Consider the following 23841-nt stretch of genomic DNA (forward strand, 5'->3'; position numbering starts at 1 on the left):
ATGAGGGGTATTTGCTAATCCAAATATTCTGGAAAAGAGGCATCTAAGGCTTTTTCCCAGCTTTTTAACTGATTTGGTTTTTTCAAACACCATCAAACTTTCAGCTCCCTCCCTCTAATATTCTCTCCCTTTCTTCTCCTCCACCATCATTCCTTTTTTTCCTTCATAGAGACACAAGGAAGAGAAAAACCAGTGTGCCACTGCCTAGCCAGCTCTGCAGAGAATAAAATGTGAAATGGTTGGAGGTGGCAGTGGCAGAAACTGAGCTGAAGCTGTTTGAGAGAGTTTAGCGTGGTGCAGGGGCACAAAGATGTCCCCACCACCACGAAGGGGCAGCATTAAAGGAGAAAAAGCCCAGAGCTGGAGAGGGATGGGGCTACAGAGGCGGTATCTGCTCCTCCAGGTACACCTGTGCTGCAGGGAGGAGGGCATGAAATTTGAACTAAGAACTTGAGCAGATGCTGGGCCCCTCGCTCCCCATGCCCTGCACCTCCTGCTCTCCGGGCAGGGCTGTGCTGGGTAAACAGGCGGCTCCGGAGCCAGGCAAGGCAAGGAACCTCGACAGGCACCCGATGGATCTCGTCCCTGCCCGACCACAACGGTGATTCATTAACGGCAGTGACATCAGCCCCAAAACCTCCACTCAGCACAGGGCGATTCCCATCCAACACAAACGCTTTCTGTTGTATTAGACTTATGGATAATACAGTGTGTTCCAGCTTTTATCTGTGCAATTACTCATTTCCCCTCAGGGCCAGTCTGCCACTCCCATCTCTCCCTCCTCCATTGCTTTTCCATTCAAAAGCAGCGTGTTTAAAAATAAATGTAATTTTTTTTTTTAAAACGTTAGAAACAAAAGGAGCAGTCATTCAGGGTGAAGTGTAGGAGTGCAGACACTCTGCAGTGAGCTGAGTGCCACAGTTTCCACCTACGTGTAATTTTAAGATGTGGGACCTGCAAGTCTACGTACAGTGAATTGCCAGACAGAGGCAGCGGCACTGGACAAAAGTGATCTAATTTTAATGAAAATAATGAGACGATCTGAAAGATTGGGGGAATGCAAGCAGGATCCACACTCAGCATGTTTGCTTCAGGCAGAGGGGTTGAGAGGCAGAAGGTGCCAGTGCTGCCCCCAGCCCTTCCCTTGCAGAGGCCATGGGACGCTCTGCTGCAGTCAGCTCTCTCAGCACTCCTCATGCCCTGTCCCTGCCCACACTCACAGGCTGGGCTGTAGCTGGCAGAGCCCAGGCACAAAACTGAAGCCCTGGCTGGAGCTTAAGCGGCAGAACACAGCCCTGAAATATTCACTAGGAACTCTGTTCTTCGAGTGTTTTGCAGACCCAAGGGGGAGTCTCAATGAGAGGCAAACCTTGGCTGCGTCTCTGGGATGCAACCACCCACAGACCTCTCACCTGGCTGACTACCACTCAGCACTTCCAAGGAAACAAAATGTTATCGTCTCTTTCCACGGCAGCAGCTGGAGATCAAGATTAAGATCCATATACATGCATGTGGAGAAAGATGGTCACTGAGTCAGGGAACTCATAAACCTGCTGAGCTGTGTTAATCTCCCTGAGGGAGACGTGGCTCCAGCCACACATCCCAGGCTCCTTAACGTTCAAGATGTTTGAAAAGTCCTGGTTCAGTTCCCAGAACGCAAGGGGATGGCACTGCATGAGTAAAGATGCTCACTTCAGATGGAGAAGGAGGTATTTATTTAGTCTCTGCTGTTCAGAGTAAGCAATGACCTCTCACAGAGCTCATCCATCACGGCTTTACTGCACCTTGTGCCGAGTCCGTGCTGCTAATGAATTACAGACAAATGTGCATAAACCACAATATTTACATGCTTCATTGATTGAGTATATACAAGGAAGAAGAGGGAGCGGCTGTGTTCACATAGCACACATTTCCTGGTCACCCTGTTGTAAGAGATGAAACCGCAATCTTCCCGCTGGAATTGATGCTCAATGGCAGAGACTAAACAGTTTCCAGCGAGCAGCTGTGGCAGAACTGAGAGCAGCACACAAACACTGCAGCATCTGGATTTGGCTGGGACATCTGAGGAGCACAATCAAGAAGAAAAAAAAAAAAGCCCCTTCCTCTGTTTCTGACTGTACAGAGAAAAAACCACCTGCAAAAAGAGACTGACAGATGGCACCAATCTACTGGCACACGTGGTGCTTTCCCTTCCAAATGGGAAAGGGGAAGCTGGAGTTCAGCATCCAGCAGGGGGAAAGCATCCTTCATCATCTGTGGATGTGCTTCTGACCAGCCAGGCTGCTGCTGTCTTGTGGTTACCTTCAGCATCAGGCACAGAAGGAGCAGCTGGGGTCTTTGGTTGTCTCCCCTCTTGCTTGTGGCATCTGTGACAGGGCAGGGAAGCCACAGAAACAGCTGCTCTTATCAGACAGATGCAGAACCCTTACAGGCTTCTCCTGAGCTCCCTCAGCCTGCTAACACATGACTCTTGTCTGGCTTCTCCAAGCCAGGTCCCTGATGATTCTTATCTCACTGCTCCAAGGGTTTGCCAGGAGCAAGGGCTGTGCCTCATCCTGCTGGTGCTCACCTTTAACCAGGAGCACATTCCTTCCCTCTGCTTAATTCAGCCCATTCCAACTTAGGGCAAAGACAGAAAGCTGTGAGAAGTGCAGAGAGCCTTGAGGAGGCTGTACCTGCCCAGAGGTCCCTGCAAACACTCACACAGGGCCCAGATGTGCTGCCAGCTCAGCACAGCTGGATGTGCAGCCTCTGTGGATTGGCACTTCACACAAACTTTCCAAAGCTGCATGAATATTATCATTTATGGCCAGAAAGTCAGCTCATGGACATGCTCCATCATGTCCTGAAGTCCTGGCCAAGATTTCTAGCTCACCTCACGTCTATCAGAGTGCTCATCCTGCCTTTCTGAGCAACAGGCACCAGAAACATGGGGATGTGCAGAAGAGAGAAGTTAAAACGAGCCGAAGAGACCCCACAACAGGCTGAGATTGTGGGACTTTGAATAGGGCCAGGTCAATCCACATCCCTTTATTTGCATCTCCTTGCCCAGCTGCTGTCACACATCAGATTCTGAAGAGGCAGGACGCGTGCAGAGGGCACACTGCACAGATTGCTGAAAACATGACAAGTTTCTGGTAGCTGGGCCTGTGTCTCAAGGGGTCAGTGTGTCTGAGCCCTGCTGATGTGGCATTACAGATATCCCCAAGCTGGCTCTGTGCTGTGTCAGGGCAGGAGGGCTGGGATCCTGCCCAGCAGTGCCCACTTCAATGGGAAGGCTGGGCACAGCTGCTCCCAGAGCCTGGAAAATGGCAGCATTTCATCAATTACTCATTTTCTCGGCTGAAAGTATCAGATTTCTGCTGACTTGCCTGTGCTCCTGGGCTTGCTAAAGGGCACAGCAATGCCGTGTGAAGATCTATTTACCCAGCACCTTTTCCTGCTGCATCCCAAAGGACTTACAGCTGTTGAGTTCTGACTGTACAAAGTACACAAGGAGGAAATGTTTTCTCCCTCAGGCCAGCGTGATCTGCTCTGGCTGAAATGCAGCAGCTGCTTACCAATGTGTGCTGCAACATCAGAGAACAGGCTGGGGCCAAGAGTGAAGATGCCAAATGCATCCGAATGAGGGTGGAGGAGAGGAATTTCGGGAGACAGAGATGGTTGCAAGCAGAAGTGGCACTGAACAAGGATATCTGACATATCCCTCCTTGCTCAGCTTTCCCTCCCTTCCTGGAGAGCCCCAAACCATTGATACACCCGAGAAAGGTCCTGGCATTTCCATGTTAAAGAAACTTGTCCCCATGAAGCCTTTTGCCCCAGCACACAGGTGCACTTTGCATCCAGCAAACCCAATGTCTAAAAAACAAGGAACTGTACATTCAAATATTTATGAACTTCCTTTTGTCAGAGAGTTTGGCACACTCAGGCGGGCTTGCTTACCAATACATCTTTGTTTTAATCCTTAACAGCTTTAACCTTGGCTAGGACTCACTGGAATTTTATTTTAGACGATCCAAAAGTTCTACATGATCCTGAGGAGAAAGAAATACAAGCTCCCCTCGTCCAGCTGAATCTACCCATCCCTTTCATAAAGGCAACATTCAAGCTGCAAACAGATGGCTAAAAGCAACACTTCCATGGTCTGAAGCAGCTCTTTGGCATTCCAAGTTGCCAAGGCAGATGGGAAGTTCCATTAGCCAAAATGTAACTTCTTTACAGTTTTACAACAACTTCTTGTTCTTTTGTAAAGAGTTGTTCAGATATGTACATAACCAATCCATGGTTCTTATGAGTAGAAATGGGAAGCAGTCTCTGGTTTCATGAGAGACCATCTATCTATGGGAGCATTGTCCCAACGCTTAAGAAGCCACATGAGGAAGCCAGAGACTTCTCTGCACAAGTTCAGGCAGGATCCCAGGACTTAGATGGAAACCTCCCTGTTCTACATCAGTCCTACATCACCCCTCCTTCTCATTCTCACACTCTGCTCCAGTGGGATGGCAAAGTTGTGGACAGGAAAACTTGACCAGGGAGCTGATCTGACTGAAAAACGGTCTGACAAAATATGTGATTTATGCTACTTTGTCTGGAGCAGTTTCTGCTTCTTTCTCAGGGCAGAGACACAAACAGCAGTGACGGCACCATTACAAACTCAGGAGAGGACACAACTAACACTGGCATCACCTTCCATTCTTACAACAGCAATTCAAATGCTTTCAGACAGAACTGGGATTCTGCAAAAGGTACCTGTAAGGGTCGTTGGGGTCTTTGGCATCGCAGACGTCCGCGTGGCCGTGGCAGACACAGCGCCCTCCGATGCTGATATCCTTGATGCTGTAGTAATACTGGAAAGCACAAGAAAAAAGGGCCATTACCGTTTTTACAAATCAGTTTCATAACCATTCTACTCAAGGTTCAGCAGGACTTCTTCCAGTAAAATGATGTGCTGGGGTATTTCCCTTACAGTGACACTGCAGGTGCAGTATCTTCCTCTGGCAAGATCCACCACCTCCAACAGAGCCCATTAGCTACGAGTGGGGGGCTCCCAGCACAGCCAGAAAGCCACATGTGACACCTAGAGATGTTTCCCAGCTTCACATTGTTGGTGTCTTCCCAAGCAGCCTCCAGCTCCAGCCACAGCAGCATCGGCTGCAGATGCCTTCAGCTTTAGGGGGTGCAAGACAAGAGAAAATCCCCACAGGCAACACCCAGGGTGTCCTCTCCCCAGAGGTGGCTTACACCGCCCTCAGACAGTTCCACCGCACCAGCAAGAGGTACCAAGGTCTGCCTTACCCTCCTTGTGACCGTAGGGTCCCTCAGAGCTTTGCCCATCAGGTGCCCCAGCAGGGTGTTGGTCTGCAGGAAGCGCAGCCGGATGTTGGTGGCTTTGGTGAAATTCCGCAGGAGAGGAGAGTAGGAGAAGTTCATGGCTCCTGGGCGCCCGTTCACCAGAGAGACAACAATCTGGGAAAAGGAGTGGGGAAAAGGCCAGGTTGGACTGGGCATGGAACAACGTGGTCTAGAGGAAGGTGCATCTGCTCAACCCAGTCTGTTCCAACCCAAACCGTTCTGTGGATCTGTGAGAACAAATCTCTGTAATCCTGTGGGGTGGGAGGAAATTAACCTCTCCCTCAGCTGAACCCAGTCACCCAGACGACTGGATCAGCTCTCCGTCAATCTGATTTGGTGTAACTGAATACTTGAAGTGGTACCCAAAAAGCGGGAGGGAGCCTATGACAGGAGTACCCACAGCCACTGAGTAACCCTGGAAACTCCCGGGGATGGAAGCAGGCAGCTCTCACCTCCCCGTTTTCCAAAGGCACGATCCGGGAGTATTCGGTGGTGCAGATGGCATGGTCATCCCTGGTGATACGGTCCACAGTGTGCTGGCCAAACTTCTCAATGCAGTCTCTCTTGGAAGCTGTTCATCAACCAGAGATGAGAGCGTAAGAGGAAAGGAACAATTCCCAGCCCTCTCTGGGTTTTCCCACGCTGATCACGGAAGAGATGGGTGTACAATCTTTGTTAAGCATTTACCACGTAGAGATTGCTTTGTATCATTAGTTCTGTCATGGCTAAATACAGGTCCTCCACTAAGGGAGGGTGTCAGTCTAACAGTAATAGGCAGAAAAGCCCCCAAGTCACCTCCCTGCAGTAAATGAGGAAGGTCAGAACAGCCACTGTGCCTACTGCCACCACCTGCAGAGAAACCCACCCCTCAATTTCGGCACTAAGCTCACACTTTAACCAGCCTGAGATCTAACTCTGGTCTCAATCTCTTGCCTTGCTGGCAGTGATTTGCTACACCACTTCCACTGAACTGCAGAAGGGCTCTTTGCTGCCAGGGCTCTGCTCCTGATGTAGGAGCTGCACCATCACTTCACGTAGCTCCTAAATTTCCTGGGTCAGTCCCGAAGCCAGCACAGAACCCATGAGGAGCAACCACAAGCCACAGTGACTGCTGGCACATCTCCCACCAGGCAGGGTGGACAAGCAGACATCCTGCAAGCCATTGCTCTGCCTCCCCCAAATGCTGCAGGTCCCCTCCTCACACCTTACTCTGAACTCTGCCCTTAAACCAATGCCACAAACCAGAAATGCCAAAGCCACCAAGAACCACTCCTCAGGGACAGCGAACGAGGGCTCCTGCCACTAAGTGGCAATGCAAGGCTGGGTAAAGTCAGGGAACAGGCATCACCAGCAGCCACTCTGCTGGCATGGTGACCTGCTCTGGGGACATGGAATGAATGCCAAGACTCTCCTTGCAGCTACAGGAATGGCCTGGCCTCCCAGTATGACAGTTCCTGCAAGTCCAGCACCCTTGTCCCCAGATGTGTGACATCCCTGTGCTGGCAGAGACAACCAAAGCACTGCTGGGACAGCTCGGGGCCTGACTGGGCGGGGGGGTGAGCCCATGAGCATCTGCCCATGCAAAAACCTACACAGTGCCACTCCCAGGGACTGTTCCCTCAGAAAGAGCCTGGACAAAAGCTGCTGCTCCTTCCCACTCCCTTTTCACCTGTGCCAGGAGCTCGCAGCCAAGCGTGCTGAAGTGAATGTCACTGCAGCGCTCCCGAGGGTGCTTCCATGGGGAGAAAAAGGAAGAAAAGGCAGCCAACACTATCTCCTGTTCCTGCCAGTGCTGCTCAGCTCACACAGGAAACTGAAGGGGCAATGTCAACCCAATGCATGGGAATAATCCTCCCAAATCTGTCTCACTGTGCCTGCAGAAGGCAGGTCCCCCACTCCACGTGCTGCATGGGTAGGCTGAGCCAGGCAGAAGGCACAGCAAAGGAGGGGCAGAGCATTTCTGCCTCCCTGTCTTCACCTCTGGCTTGCACCCATCCACACCTTGTCTCCAGCATGTGGCCTTGCTCCAGGAAACACTGTTTTGGCAACAGCAAGAGCTCAGTTGCATCCACAGGAAGATGTGGAAATATTTAACATCAGGTCTCTGGCCGCCAAGGTTTGCTTCACCAGGTGCTTTTCTAAAGGCAATTTATTTTTAAAGCCCCAGGCAAGGAACCTGTCACCACCGGCTTGAGATGATTGATTTCCAGAGCACTGCCACGGCCGCATGGAGACAGGATGCTCAGCCCAAGGAGCTACTCAGGAAAACCAAAGAACTCCTCCAGTTATTGCAAAATCTGCACGAGCATGTGAGCCAGAAGCTGGGCATTCTGAGCTAAAACAGAGTAACCCATCAGCCTTAAACTCCAGCAGTGCTTTAAGGAAACGGGCAAGGACAGAGCCTCACCCAGCAGTCACTCCTCCCTCCTCCCACTGAGCTAAGCCCAAAAGCACCTCGGCACCTCCTGGGATGAGCAGCTCGAGGGACAGCGCTGAGCCAGGGTGGGCAGTGCCACAGTGCTACCCCGGCAAGGCTCTGAAGAAACCCTGCATTTCTGCCAGCAGTTTTTAACCCTGGTACTGACCTGGCAGTGTTTTTAAATCAGACCACCTACAGAATTCCCCGTGATAAAAATAAACCTCCGCGGAGAACTTCTTGTGCTCGCAAATCTGGCAGGTTTTGGGAGCAGCCACCTCTTTTATTTCCATGGGAATTTTCCACTGGGCTGTGTCACTGCAGGTCACTTCTCCAGGGGAGTGGTAACAGGCCCTGATGTTTTGGGAGGGAAGGGAACTCCAGATGTTGCAGCACTGCCACTACACACGGGAACGAGCCAGTGGGGCAAGAGCTCCCTGTGCAGCTCCAGACCACGCAGGAACATGACTGCAATGGGCCCCAAGAGAGGCTTCAGAGCTGGCAGAGAAATTCCCAGAGAAGACAGAAAAAAAGCAAAGCAGGAATTTGACAGCAGTAATTCCCTACTAGCACACAGCAGGGAGAAAAACATCCGCCCCAGAGAGGAGCTACCACTGCTAAGGCAACACAGTGCAATGCGTCTGCAGCTCTTTCTTGCACAAGAAGAGGCCAGAAATCCAAAGCACAGCCTGACAGGTAAGCCAGAAATATGAGCCTTTAGGGACAGCCCAGGGCAAGGCCTCTGAGTGCTCCCAAGTCCTTTCTTGCCAGGTTTTAAGCTCTGGCTGTAGATCTTAACTCACATCTTCTCCCAATTACTGCTGCTGCTCCTGGGAGGAGCTGGTGGTTAACAAGTTCCTCGGCATCCGGCTACCCCACAGACCCTCTGGGAGAAGAGTTTTGTAGAACCAGCTGTTTCTTAAGGTTTTAATCAGGGAACTGGGAAGCCAAGTGCACTGACTGGATCTCCTTTCCAGCCAGCTGTCTCTGATCCCACCTTGCAGAGCAGCAGGACAGCGCTTCCCTGCCCTGCACAGGCTGCATCCAATCTCCGGTGCTGATAAGCACAAGGGAATGTTTTCTGCATCCAGACTTTTCTGTGATAGCAGCCACTTGGAACAGAGCTGCTGCCCGGCTTCTGGAGGAGCTGAAATACAATCTGGCATGGTACAGGGAAGAGCCAGAAAGTGGAAGGCGGGGAGGAGATAAGAAATCTCACCTTCAGACCTCGATCAACAACACCCAACTGCGGACACCGGTGCCAACTTTGGCACCCCCATACACATCCTGGCAGTGTTTTAAAAAACACATTTAGCACCAGAGAGCAAAATAGTCCTCCTCCTGAGGAGCGTTTCACTTTCAACTCTAGCAGCCTTATTGGGCAGATGAAACAGAAGACATGTGCTGCATCACAGCAACGACACAGGAACTGCTCCAAACCCAACTCTGTATTTGCACAGAGTTATCTTCACCACAGCCTCACTACCTGGCACCGAGCTGCAGCCCCCTGTCATACTCACAGGCAAAATACTGCCAGGGCTCGTAGGTGAGGCCAAAATCAGTTGATCGCTCCAACACCCAGAGGTCAGGACGAGGGGAATTGGCAAACTTGATCAGGACGTACGCTACGTGGAAGAGCTGAAAGAGAGGAACAAGGAGTTAGATGGCTGCTTGCGGCATCCTGAAAAGCAGAAATCACCTCACGGGCTCCAAGTGGAATAAATGAGCTGGCACTTTGCAGCTCCTGCTGCTCACAAGCAGCCTGCGGAGCGAAATCCTCCGTATCTAAAGGGACGGTGATACGACACGGCTGCTGCAGAGAGGCAGATTAGGGAGCTCAGCTCCCACTGAATGCAAACACAGCTCAGACTTTGTGGCTGCAGGCTGTACTCAGGTTGTGCTGGCAGACACCTCAGGCTTAGCCTGAGCAGGCTGCGTTACAAACCAGCCACAGTGCTGCCCTGGGGACTTGGCTTTTGGGCAGCTCTTGGGGTAACAGGTGACACACTGGCCTGCCAGCCAGGGAACATCCGACTGGACCTTGCAGACTGTACTACCACAAAATCCTTCTTTCTGCTTTTATTAAGGCATGCCACATACCAGCCCTGCTTCACCAACACAACCTGTGTTTTAAAGCCTGTTCCAGAAAAACCCAGCACAGCTCCTCTTCCCCAGGTGCCACAGGGAGGGGAGAGCAGGAGACCCACTTGGCTCCGACGCTGGGCTGCTCCCATTTGTCTGGACACTGACATGTGCACACACACTCCTGCCAAGGATAAAATAAACCTAGTCTTTAAAGAGCTACAATGTCAGTGCTAGAGAGAAACAAAAGCCCCAGCAGAATTTCCCTTCCCCGGCTGGCACCGGCTCACTCCAAGAATCCCCACTCCATCATCCTGTCACAAAGTGATATTTAAAGGCAAATAAAGTTCTCTTATCAGAGGAAATTCCTAATGTCAAAAACAACCCAAAAGGGAGTTTAGTGCTTGAAAAGCAGAGATTTATAGCCCAGGAGTCCCTCCCTATGCAGGGCTGGGGCTGTATGAGCATACAACCCCCTAAAGACTGACAAATATGCAGAGGGACATTTCTGCGAGGGGAGGAGAAGGACGGCTCCGTGCCCATCTCAGCCACGCAGGAGAGCCAGAACAGCAGCCAGCACCTCAGCCCTGCCCGGCCACACGCATCGCTGAGCCACAGGACAGGCATTAATAACAGCACACCTCCAAAGCAGCCCTGACAACACACAGACTGGGCAAGCAACGGGCAGGAGAAACAAGAAAGAGGTATTTAAGTCCACCCAGCCATCTATAAAGCACAGATCTTGCTGGGGTCAGGCAGAGTGCTGGTGTGGTGATATGGAGCAAGGGGGTGTGGGCAGCTCTGAGGACTGGCACCAGCTCAGTTCCTCCCCCAGGACATTCAGGCAAAAACCTCCTCAGGATGCTCCCAAACGCTCCTCTGCCTCTGGGGCAGCCTCTCCTCCACTTACCAGGGGGATTGGTCTGGCTGGTTCCCACTGCAGGCTGGGGACACCTGAAAACACACCTGGGTCTAGACTAAAGGGGCTTTAGAGAGATGCTCAGGGAGGAGTGAACTAAATCCAGCTGGGAAATCCACATGAACAGCAAGCACAGCAGGTCAGAGGCTGTTCTCCAGCTGGGAATGGGCAGGAGGGTGGGATTTGTCACCACTCTCAGGGTTTGCACGGCTAATTCTGGTGCCATCCAGAATAAAGAAACCAAAGTGGTCACCCAACTCACTTCTCTGCTGCCAAAAGACATTCAAGCAGAGCCAAGGGGGAAACAGGAATCCTTTTCAAAAACTGAGGGAAAACAGACCTCAGTGCTGCCCTGGCTCCCCTCTGCACCATATGTGTTATCAAGGCATACAAGACCAAGCTTTTTTCGAGGAGCAGATTGTTTTCTGCCTGCTTACCCTCTCAGCAGAGCTGTTCTTCCATAGGAAAGCCCAAGAGGCCCCAGCTCAGGCAGCTGCTTTCTCTGCAGGACCAGTTCTCACAGCTCAACATCTGCCTCTTGGCATGGGAACAGGGCTGAACACCAGCCTGTGAAGTTACACCTTCCCTCTACTCTAAACCCTCCTCCAGCTTTATTCTGCAGGGAATAAATTAATGCTCCTGCTGGATTCTAGCACTGCCTGAAGCCGGACAAAATTCCTCACGGCTCAAAAATACCTGGACATGTTCTGGCCGCAGGCACAGGGGATTCTCTGCTCTGAATGAACAGCAACCACAAACACAGATGTAGAAATGTCAGGTGCATCCCTCTCTTCTGCCTCTCTTTTTTTGCTAAACCAGTCATGAATTTATTGCCAGTAAATCCCTCGGAATTTCTAGGGGGTTGTCCTCTTTATTCAGCTTTGTGCTGGAAGAAAGTGATCCTAATTAAACATCTTGGAGTCCAATTCCTCTCGTGTTTCTGGTTCTCAGTCCCCTCCCTCCGGACCTCATGAATTACCACACAGGCAAACTGGGGCAGCTTTTACCCAAACAGTGAAATCTGACACAAAACCGAGCCTTGGGCTCAGAGATTCACGAAGTGAAAACAAGAGCCAGAAAAAAACCTCAGTGCTGCAGGTTGCAAGCTCTGGTGTAGATGGCCCTGGAGCTGCCACAGGCTCCTGACCCCTCTGAAAGAAGGAGGTAGAGATGGTGTCAGTACATTTTGAGTCACACACACACTCAGGGCACTGCAGATAAAACCGTGTCCGTGCTTGCTGGGAGCGCTCTGGAAGGCAAATCCCAGCCTCACTGGCAGGGTTAGATGTCCAAGACCAGGGCTACCACAACCTTTTATCCTCCATTCCTGCTTTTCACAGGAAAGCACAGTAACCTCTGGGCTCTTGCTGGATATGTCAGCATCATCTGCAATAACTCAGCTGAAAGCCAGGGCAGATATTTGCTCTCAAAGCCAAACACAATTCCGCTCTCCATACCTAAATCCATCTGTAGCTGCTGCTGGATTTTATTCCAGTTGTGACCGCAATCTTGGGACACAAATAAGCCAGCCAACACTGCACAACCATTCCCCCTCCAGCATGGAAGGGTCATTCCTAATGGAGCACAGAAAATATTCAGGAGTCTGTGACCGCAGCAAACCTCAAACCTGGAACAAGATCCACATCCTGGTATTCAGGGGGATTTTTGTCCAGTCTGGAGAGTCCCCTGCCCCTCCATCCAACATCCTTATTTTGCAGAGTATCACAGCCTGGCCAGAAAAAATAACAGCAAATTGCCTGTTTCCAGTGCATCTGCTGAGAAAACTCAGATGCAAAGATTGGAGGAGTAGCTCTAAAAATAGAGCTGGCAGAAAAGCCAGACTTTTCATTCCATGTTTAGTTCCAGTACAGTTCTGCCCAACCAATATTGCAAGGGAAATGGTTGGGTTTTTTTTTTCCAAAGCCTTTATTTAGCTCCTATTATCAGTCAGATGAATAAAAACCTCTATGTTCCCAGCCACTTTGGACTTTTTTCCTTCCCTTCTTCATGGAGAAAAGAGGTGAAACACCAGACCTGATGCTCACACTTGTCTCCAGGCAGATCCCTTCTTTTTCCCTACCTCTGAAAACATGCCAGGTGCAGCTCAACCTTTGACCAGCCTCTGGAATTTCATAAAACGACCTTCCAGCCAGGAAATTCTGACACTACTTTAATCAGCAACCAGATTTCTTTGAAAATAGTAACATCTCTACATGTAGCTGATGTTGCTGTTAGTGGTTTTGAAGCAAGTTTCCTTAGTAACAATCACTTGCAGCTGCCCCAGTGCCTGGAAGGATGGAGCCAGGAGGGGAAGATGGAGATGAGGGCATTTCCTCTGTGCCCCACACACCATCCATTTGTGTCTTTAGACGGTGGGCAGCTTTATCCAGCACTAAAATACCATTAAAATATAATGCTGATTACTGCCCAGTGTGACAGTGCAAAGACTTAAAGAGTAAACACAGATTCCTGAGAGTCAAGAGAAACTCAGCTGCTTTCAGAGAACATTCTCTGTCCATTTGCTCATCCATCCCTCTGTGTGAGCAGCACATGATGGCAAACTCACACATTTCTTCTCTATTCCTTTCCTCAGGACACTGATCCCATTTTTCCAGCTCTGGGATGTACACGTGGGAAGAAGACAACAAGCTGGACCAGGTTTGTTTCTTGTGTATTCTTTGGTGAGGGAGTTTGGGGCAAGTCTCACTGATACTCCAAGGCACCTCAAAGCCACACAGAAACATTCAAAAACCAAAATAAATCTTCACATTGTTGCAATATTGACAACTACATTTTCACCAACAGCAAGAGGAGCTCTTTTTGGTTCTGGGATTAAAAAGTCTGAGCAGGCTGTGCTGGCTGGGAGCTAAACCCAGCTCTGCTCCCGGCCCCAAACCCTGCAAGGAGCAGTTTATACAATAAACCACTCGCTAATTTTCCACAGGACAGATTTATTACCTTTGCTGTTGACTTATGAAAATAACACCATGTAAAAACAAAGCAGTTCAACCTCCCCCTAAGCACTGCTCCATCGCCCTGTGTGTGGACAGCATCACCAGCACCGCTCATCCCCTTTTGGGATGATTGGATCATCCCCTTGGGATGACTGGATGGACCTGCTGAGCAGGAGCAGCTCAACACCAGGGCATGAGCAACAACTCCCACTCTTTAGGGACACACGAGGCTTCCTGGATATGACAGCAAAGGGCTTCAGGACACCCTCAGCAGGCACCTGCAGCGTTTTGGGGGGTTTGGCACCCCGGTCTGGGTCACTGCACAGCAGCTCCAGGCATCTGCAAAACTCAGAAGCAGGGAAAGCAGAAAAAAGAACTGTAATGGAAAGTGTGGGGAAGTGTTAATTTATTTTTCCTCACTTTCAAAAAACAAATGATTTTACTCCCTCCCAAGCCCATCCAACCCCCAGGCACTGCCTGGTCCATCGCTGCAGCCACAAGCTCACCTGGAAAACGTGGAGGTGTCAGAGCCTGGATGGGGTTATCAATCCACAGCGCCAGGGGGAATCATCCCTCTGGGAGCACAGGTCACCTCTGTCCACAGCCCGGGCGAGAGGCTGCTCAGCTGCCAGGAATCAGCCTTGGAAACGCTCGGCAGCGCTGGCACCACAGCCCTGGCAGCAGCTAAAGCTAATAAGGTGCCTTTCTGGGCACCTTTTATCCCCATGAGCAAATATGCAAGAGGTGGAAAAGCCCTGGAAAGGCAGAGAGCTTCTGACTCACTTTGAATTTCTCTAGGTCAGCCATCTGCCCCTTTTGCATCCTCTGCCCGTAGTCATTTATTCTCATGGAAGCAGTGAATTTACTCATTAACAACTGACTGTCCCCCTGCTGAGCTTCTGCAGTCCTACGGCAGATTTATTTCTCCCCAGCCCATCCATTAAAATCCTTTAATAAGATCTCTCACATTTAGTGTCTGCCTGCTTTTTAAAGCTTTCAATCACACAAGAACTACTTCGGCTCTTCCAGGCAGCAAACAAAGGTGCCTCCCCTCCAAGTGGGCACGGCTTTTTATCCAGTCATTTTTTTATGAAATACTCGAGTGCCTGAGAGCAAACAAACCCCACATATAAAAGCACAAAAGTCAGTGTTTGAAAGAGGGGTGTGCACCGAAATATGCTTTGCCCCCATTTTGCTCTTTTCCTCACAGCAACTCCTGGCTTGTTCTTGTACGTCTGTGTCTCAAATCATCGCTCCTAAAAATTACCTTTTTCCAACTTATTCGTGGAGGGTTACAGGGTTCTGAATGAGAGGGTTCCCTGTGCTTTAACTCAAGATTTCGACAGCCAGGCTTTAGGAACACCCACCCATCCCTTTCACCACGGGGGAAGGACAGAGGTGCAAAGTGGCAGCTATTAAACACCTCGGCAGGGCTGGGAGGGAGGTGAGCACTCAGACCTGTTTTGCACCAACTTGTTTTCAAGTTTTTCCTCTCAAAACTCTGGATTTTTATTGAGAGAGAGTGAAGAAAACACTCTCCATGAAACCACAGCTTCAGAGCTACCAGCCAGCATGAAGCCTGCTCAGTTGTCACCAAACAGCAGCAGCAGCCCAATACTTCATGAAGTTATTTTCTAAACAGTGCCTGCTCCCTTCCTAAGCAGCTTGGCTTAGGTGAACAGCTGATGGAGCATTTTCCACAAAGGATTTTTTTTCTTTAAACACCACTTCTGAGAAAGATTTGGCTCGTCCACCGATTTCACACACAGCACCGCTTTATCCTCACAGCATCCTCCTGCACAAGCTGTCCTTCCCCCCCCCGCCAGTGCCACACACACCTCCTGCCAAAAATCCTTGGGGGACTAAATCTGCAGCACTTGGCACGTGGCAGGGCAGAACCATCGCCTGTGGCCTGCACAGTGCTGAAGATCTGGACAGCCAAGTTTTAGAAATAACCTCCAGCAGGGCAGCAGGTTCAGGCAGCTGGCACTAAGGAGAGGCACAGAGGAAGGTCCTGTTAAATCCCTGCCCACCTGGAGCTGCAAACAGCACGAGCCACACAGCTACAGGGTTCAGGGATGCTGACACACCAACCTGTACGTGGTCCGACACAAGCTGTTATAGCCCAGCAATTGGGGTTCCTTCTGAATCCAGATCAGTCACCCAAAGGTCACTGCGGCCAGATTTGGGAAACCAGAGGCATCACAGCAGAGCAGAACTGGTCAGGACAGAGGGGGATGGCTGGAGTTCCTTGGGATGGGGCCTCAGTCACTTACTGAGAAGGACTTTGCCCACACCAGCCTCTCACTGTGCAGTAGGAGATTCCCTGCACTTGACTGAGATGGCCTTTTGCAACTTTCTAAGTTGCTGGGCGAAGTGTTAAGTAACCCATTAGAGGCAAGATTTAAGTATTTGTCTTTTAGCCCAAACTTGAGCTACCACCTCAGGGAATGGCTAAGTGGACTCCCCTGTCCTCGGGCACCCTGTAAAAGGGGTACAAAGCGCTGTTCTGCAAGGCCAGCTCAGCCCAGCAGCTGACTGAGCCCAGAGGATGTGGAGAGGGTCAGGTTCCCCCCACCACAAGGACTCCCACCCTCTCCAGTTGCTTTAATCCCCCTGCAAACACCATCAAAAACCCAGTACAGAGGTGGCTGTAAAGAGACCCTTAAAACTTCCTGGTGCTGCAGAGATAAGACACTATAAGGATTTCAGGTTCTCAGACTATTTACCTTGAGGTGTCAATTGTCCTTGATGGTTAAATGCTCCTAGGAAGCTTCTGGGAATGTGTGGGTAATTTATTTAAGGAGTGGTGTGCTCTGGGAAAACACGTCAATTAATAATTAGCTGGCAGGATTAGTGGCAGTTCATACCACGGTCTTCCTCCCAGTAGAATATAGTATTACATGAGAAGAGGGGTAAGAAAAAAAGTGACTGAAAGGAAAAAAACCAAACTCTTTTACACAGACACAAAGTGCCCTGATGGCCCTCACTGTGAAGAGCCATGTGCTTGTGCTGTGCTGTCCAATGTACAGAAGTGAAAAACCAAAGTTCCTGCAAGCAGCTTCATGCAGGCAGGTGAGCAATAAGCAGGTGTCCCAGGAAGACTTGGTATTCTAGAGGAATTTAAATGGAAGTCACTCAAGTACAGCCAGCCAAATAAATCCAGTCACCTACTTCATCAGAGGGGGAAAAAAACCCCACGTGGTTCTCAAAGCTGATTTTCAAAGGGCCTTGGGTCCACTGCCTTAATTATCCTCCCTTAAACAAGCAGGAGTTTGAGATTATTTTAGCAAAATAAAAATTACAACATAGCAGAAACTCTCATAATCCTAGAACATACAGAAGAAAAAAATGCCTTCCTATAAACAGAAAAAGCGGTGTGCTTGCAGCCTAAATCTGAAATTGTTAAGACTTGAGGAATGTCAAGTGACTGCAGTTATCTGAGACTGAGAGAAGCAGAGTCTCTTCAGGGCGCTGTCACTCCACACTCAGGGAGAGGGGGGATTTTTGTAACTAATGGGAAAGAACTGACTCAGCTTTTAATGCCAGATAGACTTGGAAAGGAAATAAACAAATCTCCTTGGAAATTCACCAAATTTTACATAAGGAACACATCTCTGTCCTGGAAGGAGACGGCCAGTCCCTGTGCCCAGGATAAAGGGCACAGTACCTCACATTGAGCTCCAGCACGGCACTGATCTGGAAATGAACCTTTTTAAGTCCATCTGGGTCATTCTCCAATGCCCCTGCTCACATGGACAGCACTCCTCAAGAGCGGCTGATCCCAGCGCTGCCTCTGCTCAGGGAACAATCGCACACCTGCATTCCAAGGACATCAGCTGAGAGCCCTGTGAAAAAGACTCACACAGGGGACATGAAGGGGAGGATGGTGCTGCCTCAGCCTCACCCCACGTGGCTAAAAAAGCCTGGTCTATCCATTAGTTCTTGGGGAGAAAGTCCAGATTTAGAGACAGACCTGTCCCTCTTCTGCTCCCCAGTGACTGGCCATGGCTGCTGGGAGGAGAGCCCAGTTCAGGCCCTTCCTCCCTGCCAAACTGCCCCAGCAGCTGTAGATACTGTCTGTAAGGCCTCCCTGGGCACCTGCTGCTGGGACAAGAGAGGAATGGGCTGAAAGTCACGAGCTGTAAGACTTTCAGTAACGCCAGCCCTGCCTGGTACCTCCTGTTTATCAATGTGCAGTCCAACAGCGCAGAAACCATGACCTTGGGCACAAGGAAAAGAATTCCATTAAAAGCCCGTGTTCATTCCTCTACCTGCCAACGACATCGCCACCGTGAGAGGATTTCACCCAGAGCTCATCAGTCGCTGCTACTCGTCTTTCTCACTTCCTCAGAGAATAATTTAACAGCTCTGGGTTAATTCGGTGTAAGCGTTCCCGCAGCTGCCTGCGTGCTGACGCACAGGGAACAGTGTCCTCAGTCATGGATTGTTTGCTTTTCAAACATATAGGAGGAATCCGTGACTCTGGCAGTGAATGTGATGAAACCAAGCCATTAAAGCAGGGCACATTCCAGAGCCAGATGTATGGGCACAGCTGTGACAAAAGAGCCAGCCCACGCCCAGACAGAGCTCAGAGCCTCTGCCCTGCTCAGGTCTTCTCCTCCTCCTCCCTGAGCCTGCCTGGAAGGAGGCAGAGGGGTTTTTCTCACACCTCCTCCAATTCCCGTTCTTACAAGCCACCACAGCACACCCTGCAAGGTGCAAGCCATTCGTGTCCTTACAAATAAAAGTCCAGGTGAAGCCTCGATGGATTTGTGAGCGGAGCTGCCTCCCCCGAGATGAAGCTCCCACACAACCAAGCAGGAATTTCAGCCAGCACGGGCCAAAATTCCTCAATTTCCTCCAAACAGCTACTCACTAAAAAATCTGGTCTGACCTTTCGTACCACTGCATTTCTTCTGCTCCGCAGTTAAAAAGCGGCGCAGCCGGGACATCGATTTTTGCACCATCTCTGTATGGAAGCAGCGCGGGCTGCTGAGGATTTGGGAGCACTGAGGCAAATTTGTGTGGCAGATTATGTGGCATCTACACTGTACTGCTGGTGTCTAAACTTACCAAACGCTGTCTGTGGGTAAATTACACCCCAATAAAGGTGGGGAGCCTACAAATATGGAACCCTCAAGGGCATTTCAAGCCAAGCAAAGAAATTGGCAGAGTCAGAAAGGAGTCTGCCGGGTTCTCAGTTTGGGTTGAGAACCGAGGTCCTGAGAGATGTAACACTCAGCAATTTTCAAAACCTTCAAGAAAGGATTTTTGTTTGAAGGTGTCTGAAAGCCCCTGGAGCCAGTGTGACGCTGCAACCACGTCCTGTAGCTCACTGCACCTCCCCATCATCCCTGTGCCTTCAACACCTCCCAGACCCAGGCACTTAGAGACAGAAACCTGCAATGCAGGCAGCAAGGAGACCTCTCTCCACGGGGTCAGCAAAACCCTAACGATAAAACACCAACTTCCCAACAAGCTGGGGTGGGAGCGTGCCAAATCAAGACAAAATGCACACTGATAAATTTCTTCTAGAAGCTATTCATTCAGATATCACAAGACTGATCCGTGGACAAGAATTCAGGGGAGGAAAAGCTGAGGAGGGTACATGAGAAACTTTTTGATTTAGGCCAGGTATTAAGAGCAAAATCCTTTAAATGAATCAATATTTAAAATAAAAAAAAATAGCAAAGTAATAGATTCGATGTCATACAAGTCTGAACATTATGAACTTGTATCTAACAGGTGGTCCCAATTAAACTAAAAGCTGTCTCGGGTACCTCACAAGCCAAGGCTGTGCAGAGGAGTTGGTGGGAAAAGTAATCATTCTGAGTGGCCAAAAGTTCACATTTCCTTGAACTTTCCAGACTGCCAGTTCACCCATATTCTCTGAAGTACATTATCTCTGCTTGCAGGGTTTACTCCAGCCTTTCATTGTTGTCTTATCTCCAACCTCTTCCTGCCCCGGCTTCAAAAAGAACATAGAGCATCACAGAACAATATGAATGAGCTAAAAAAAAAATTATATATATATATATATATATATAAACACCAGCCCAAAATCTTCATCAACCTGCTACCCAGCACACTTGGAGAGGCAAGAGGGGGTTTTGCATGAAGAGATGAGAAGAAATAATCTCTCCTGGCTGATGAGGACAGGGTAACTACAGAATTCCCCCAGACCAAACTATTTGCAGCCCATCAGTAACCTCGAGCTGGGCAGCATCCACTGGGAGCACAGGAGCAGGGAAAAAGACAAACACATCTCAGTTCTGTTTGTGCCAGGAATATAAACTGTGGTCCATTCTTGGGTATGATGTACTAAGCAGCTTATCTACAACTCACATTGCAAACTTTTCGGACAACAACCCTGTAAGCAGTTGATTCCTGCAGTTGTATTTGTGAGAGTGCACTGAGAAGTGTTTCCCAGGAGCTGGAGAAAACAACCTTCTCCGTCTGGCTGGGGTAAACACATCCCAAAGAGGACCTTTTCCTTGGACAGCATCCATGTATGACCACTGGGAGAAATCCCCACGTGTGTCAGACCAGCAAGACAGATCCCAGGTGGGTGAGCAGCCCTCTCCTGATAGCACAGCAGGATCCACACATCTGCACAGACCCAGAACAGCAGCCAGGCATCCATGAGATGCCTCAAAACACACCTGAGCTGAGCCTCTCTACAACAGCTCCTGCAGCTCTTCTCATCTGCCAGCTTAAAAAAAAAACCCACCAAAATGACAAAAAAACAAACCAAAAAGCCCCAAACTGCCTGGTACCAGCACCAAGTCACAGCTCCATCAGATCCCAGGCTGCCGCTATGGGATTTCTGCACAAACCTATCTGCCCAGGAAGAGCACGGTTATGACAGCAGAGGCTCCACTGGAGACCATCACAATCTCCTGAGATAAGCAAGGCTTGGCTGTGGTGAAAGGAAATCAGCTGCTTTGTTTCAAAGCAGAGCTCCCTCCTAAGCACCTTCCTGCACCTCCTCCCAGCCCTGTGGGTCAGCGCTGGAGCCCAGGAATAAATCACTGCCGTGGGCTCTGGGCCAGCACAGCCGGCAGCAGCGAGGGCTGCGGTCTTCTGTGCAGCAGTCCCCCCTGGGACCTCCTAATTGGGCCCTTTAGACTCGCTCCACATTTCCAAAAGAGCCACTGTGCCCCACCGCTATTTGCTTATTGAAGGAGCAAACCCGGGAGCCCCATCCATCAAAGACTGATGCTAATGAAGAGCGCTAACCAATTAGCAATCCCCCAGCTGACTCATCAGGGGTTCCTGAATCCTGGATGTGCTGCAGGGTGTTCACCTACTCTGACAACACTAAAAGTCTCTTGAAAAGCAGCTTCGAGGCCATCCAGGCTATTCACGTTTGGGGCTATTTTTAGGGCTTCGAATTATGTTGGGATATCTGGGAAGACTTCACAGATTTAGTCCCATTCCCACAGAGTTCAAGACCAAATTGCTCACAAACTCATTTTATCCTCAAGGGTTTTTTCTTAATGCTTGGCTTATACCCTCCTGCTTCTATTGGTATTTTAATTTGCTTTTAAAAGCATCTTATTAAACATTATTTTTAAGTGAAAATATGCTGCAGTTTTCGTGGTGAAAGCAGATATTTTAAAGCATTTCCCATATTGGGAATAAGGGTCTAGAACATCTGAAAAGTCCCTTCCTGCCTTTCCCATTAGTTTTGGGCTGTTGCCACAGAAAATGCAAGAAGCAAAAATAACTCAATAATTTTTAAAGGAACGTAGGCAGGAGAGAGCCTAAATCACAACAGGTGATTTAGGCTCCATGTTAAGCTTTGTAGAGACAGCAACTACAACACCAACAGTTGAATCACAGAGGGTAAATTGCCCAACATTTGGATATCTGTGCATCCTTACGTTTCCCAGAGGACACACAGGCTCCCCATGCCAGGTGGAGGACAGGGATCACAGCAGAGACCCCAGAGAAATCCCCACCCTGTGAATCAACCACCTTCCCCCACCCACGGGGCTGCTCCTTCATTTCCTGTCCCAGAAATACTGCAGTTCTATCTTCCAGCTTGCCTCTTTCGGTCATCTCATCTCCCTGGTGGGGCTCATGCTGGCTCATACTCCTTTGAGTTTTAATCAGCCCACAGCATTTTTGACATTTTTTCCTTTCACACTACAAATTATCATCTACTGTATCAACTGCTGCTGTTCTGCTCCCAGGACTCCTTCACGGATGCGTCCTGATTACAGCACCACTTCCATGATTTAGGTCACGGGTTGCTGTTACCATCAATGACAGCTCCCATCTCCATCGTTCCCAAGAAACTCCCCTCAGATCTGGACACCGTCACGGCAGTCCCTGGCATCACCATCCCTCGGCACCTCCAAGATGGATACAGTGACTACAGCCAGAAACTCTTGTAGATGCCCAAATTTATCTGTTCTAACCCCATGACCAAAGAGGAGGTGCCAAACTTTGGCAACTTAACCACCTAACATTAGCTGGAATGAGTGCTGGATGATATCCTGCAATTCTCTAATTTGTGGAAGTGCCCAGGCCACGCTGGCCAAGACCAGCAGAAGCAAGCTGGAGCATTCTTGCTAGGACCAAAGCCGATGCTGGCAGAGGATGGAGCAATCCACAAAGCTGGAATTCACCCCTCCTCCTCTTAACCCAAAATAGCCCCATTGCTGGTCCATCAGGCTCAACCCAGAACTGCTTTGGGGTCAGATGAGGAGAAAGGACTCGTAGGAGGCAGCTTGAATCTTGGCTTTAAGCAGAGCTGGGAAGTGAATTGCTGCTGGTTTCTGCTGTGGGGCTTGGCTCTGAAGGCACAAGCAGACACTCGGTTGTGGCATCTGTACTCCAGTGAAGTGACCGTGCCCAGCCCAGCGCCGCTGGCTCCCCACGGCAGCCGCCGGGGCTGCTGCCCAGAGAACAAACCACACTAACTCACTTGTCCACAGCATATTATGCTGTGAAATATTTATTGCCTCCCCGATCAGAAGAAAGAAACATTTCTCCCTTGGACATAATGAAGAACACATTTCCAGCACTTAACAGCTGGAAGCTGGAAAGGTGGCCAAAGAAAATCCCTATTTTTTTTTTTTTTTCTCTTTAAAGTAAGCATCTGGAAAACTAATTTCTGGGGAAGAGGAACCTTTCTAAGTCAAGCTGAGGAAAGAATCAAACTTGATCACAATTTACAGGCAGGGGCTGATAAGATCATATTGTGAGTGTGATATCAATGCCATGGTCTTTGTCTGCCCCTGTCAGCTTGACTCCAAGAGGATGAAGAGAAGCTGTTTTTATTTAACGAAATGCAGCAACTCACGCTGGCAGAGATTTTCAGTATGGTTTCGATCAGCCACTGAAATATCAGAGGATTTTTAATCTCCATCCCACATTGTTTCAGCTGATAGACGCTGGGTGATGCTGACATGTCCCTGACCCCTGGGATGACAAGTGAGGTCCCTCCACTCCCTCAGCTTCGAACTGTCCCTGGGACCAGCTCCTCCAGCCTGTGCCAGTATGAACACAGGGAGTGACAACAGCACGTGCTGGCAAGCAGAACACTGCTTTGCCCAGGCCAGAGCCTCACACTAACCCTTCCAAAGGACGAGAGGACCCCTATTCCTCTCCCTGCACTGTTAACACCATTAACCTCCACACCCTGAGTGCACCTCCAGGTCTGGAGGCAGTCACTGATGATGTTTGCGGGGCTACACGCTATCTGCTGAGGAAGCCCTGTGCCACGGCTGAATCTCCACCCAAAGCCAATGGCAGGCTGCCCAGATCTGCCTCTGCTCCAGGCTACAGAGGGTCCTGCTGGGTGGGCACTCCCCAGGACAGTGCTCCTTGCCCCACACCTCAGCAAAGCCCTGCTCTGGATGCACTGAGAGCTCTTCCCAGAGGCACGAGCAGCTGACGAGAACAGAAATGCTCCGCTTCGGATGAGATGTCTGGGAAAATGCTTCTCCTCTAACTGTCATGACAGGTTTGAATTCTTTCAGAGGGAGGGCTAATGCGGGCCGTTTTTAAACAGGTGCTGTGTTATTGTAACCACTAACAGGAAACTGATGGCTTGCTGTGTGGTGGGACACAAGGCAGTCCCCCTGGGGCAGGCTGCTGACTGT

At 49.9% G+C, this 23841-nt stretch overlaps 1 protein-coding gene across 1 annotated transcript in view; it reads right to left on the bottom strand.

Annotated features, from left to right (window-relative positions):
• Positions 1-23841, bottom strand: part of LAMA5 (laminin subunit alpha 5) — an 84610-nt gene that overhangs the window by 39152 nt on the left and 21617 nt on the right. Inside the window, exons 3-6 of the mRNA XM_040079701.1 lie at positions 9289-9406; positions 5805-5923; positions 5296-5466; positions 4750-4847 (exon numbers count right to left, since the gene is read on the bottom strand). Coding sequence (XP_039935635.1) covers positions 4750-4847; positions 5296-5466; positions 5805-5923; positions 9289-9406 — 506 coding nt within the window. The remainder of the gene's footprint in view (positions 1-4749; positions 4848-5295; positions 5467-5804; positions 5924-9288; positions 9407-23841) is intronic.

The sequence above is a fragment of the Hirundo rustica genome, chromosome 16 (assembly GCF_015227805.2).
Source record: "Hirundo rustica isolate bHirRus1 chromosome 16, bHirRus1.pri.v3, whole genome shotgun sequence".
In the NCBI taxonomy this organism is placed as follows: domain Eukaryota; kingdom Metazoa; phylum Chordata; class Aves; order Passeriformes; family Hirundinidae; genus Hirundo; species Hirundo rustica.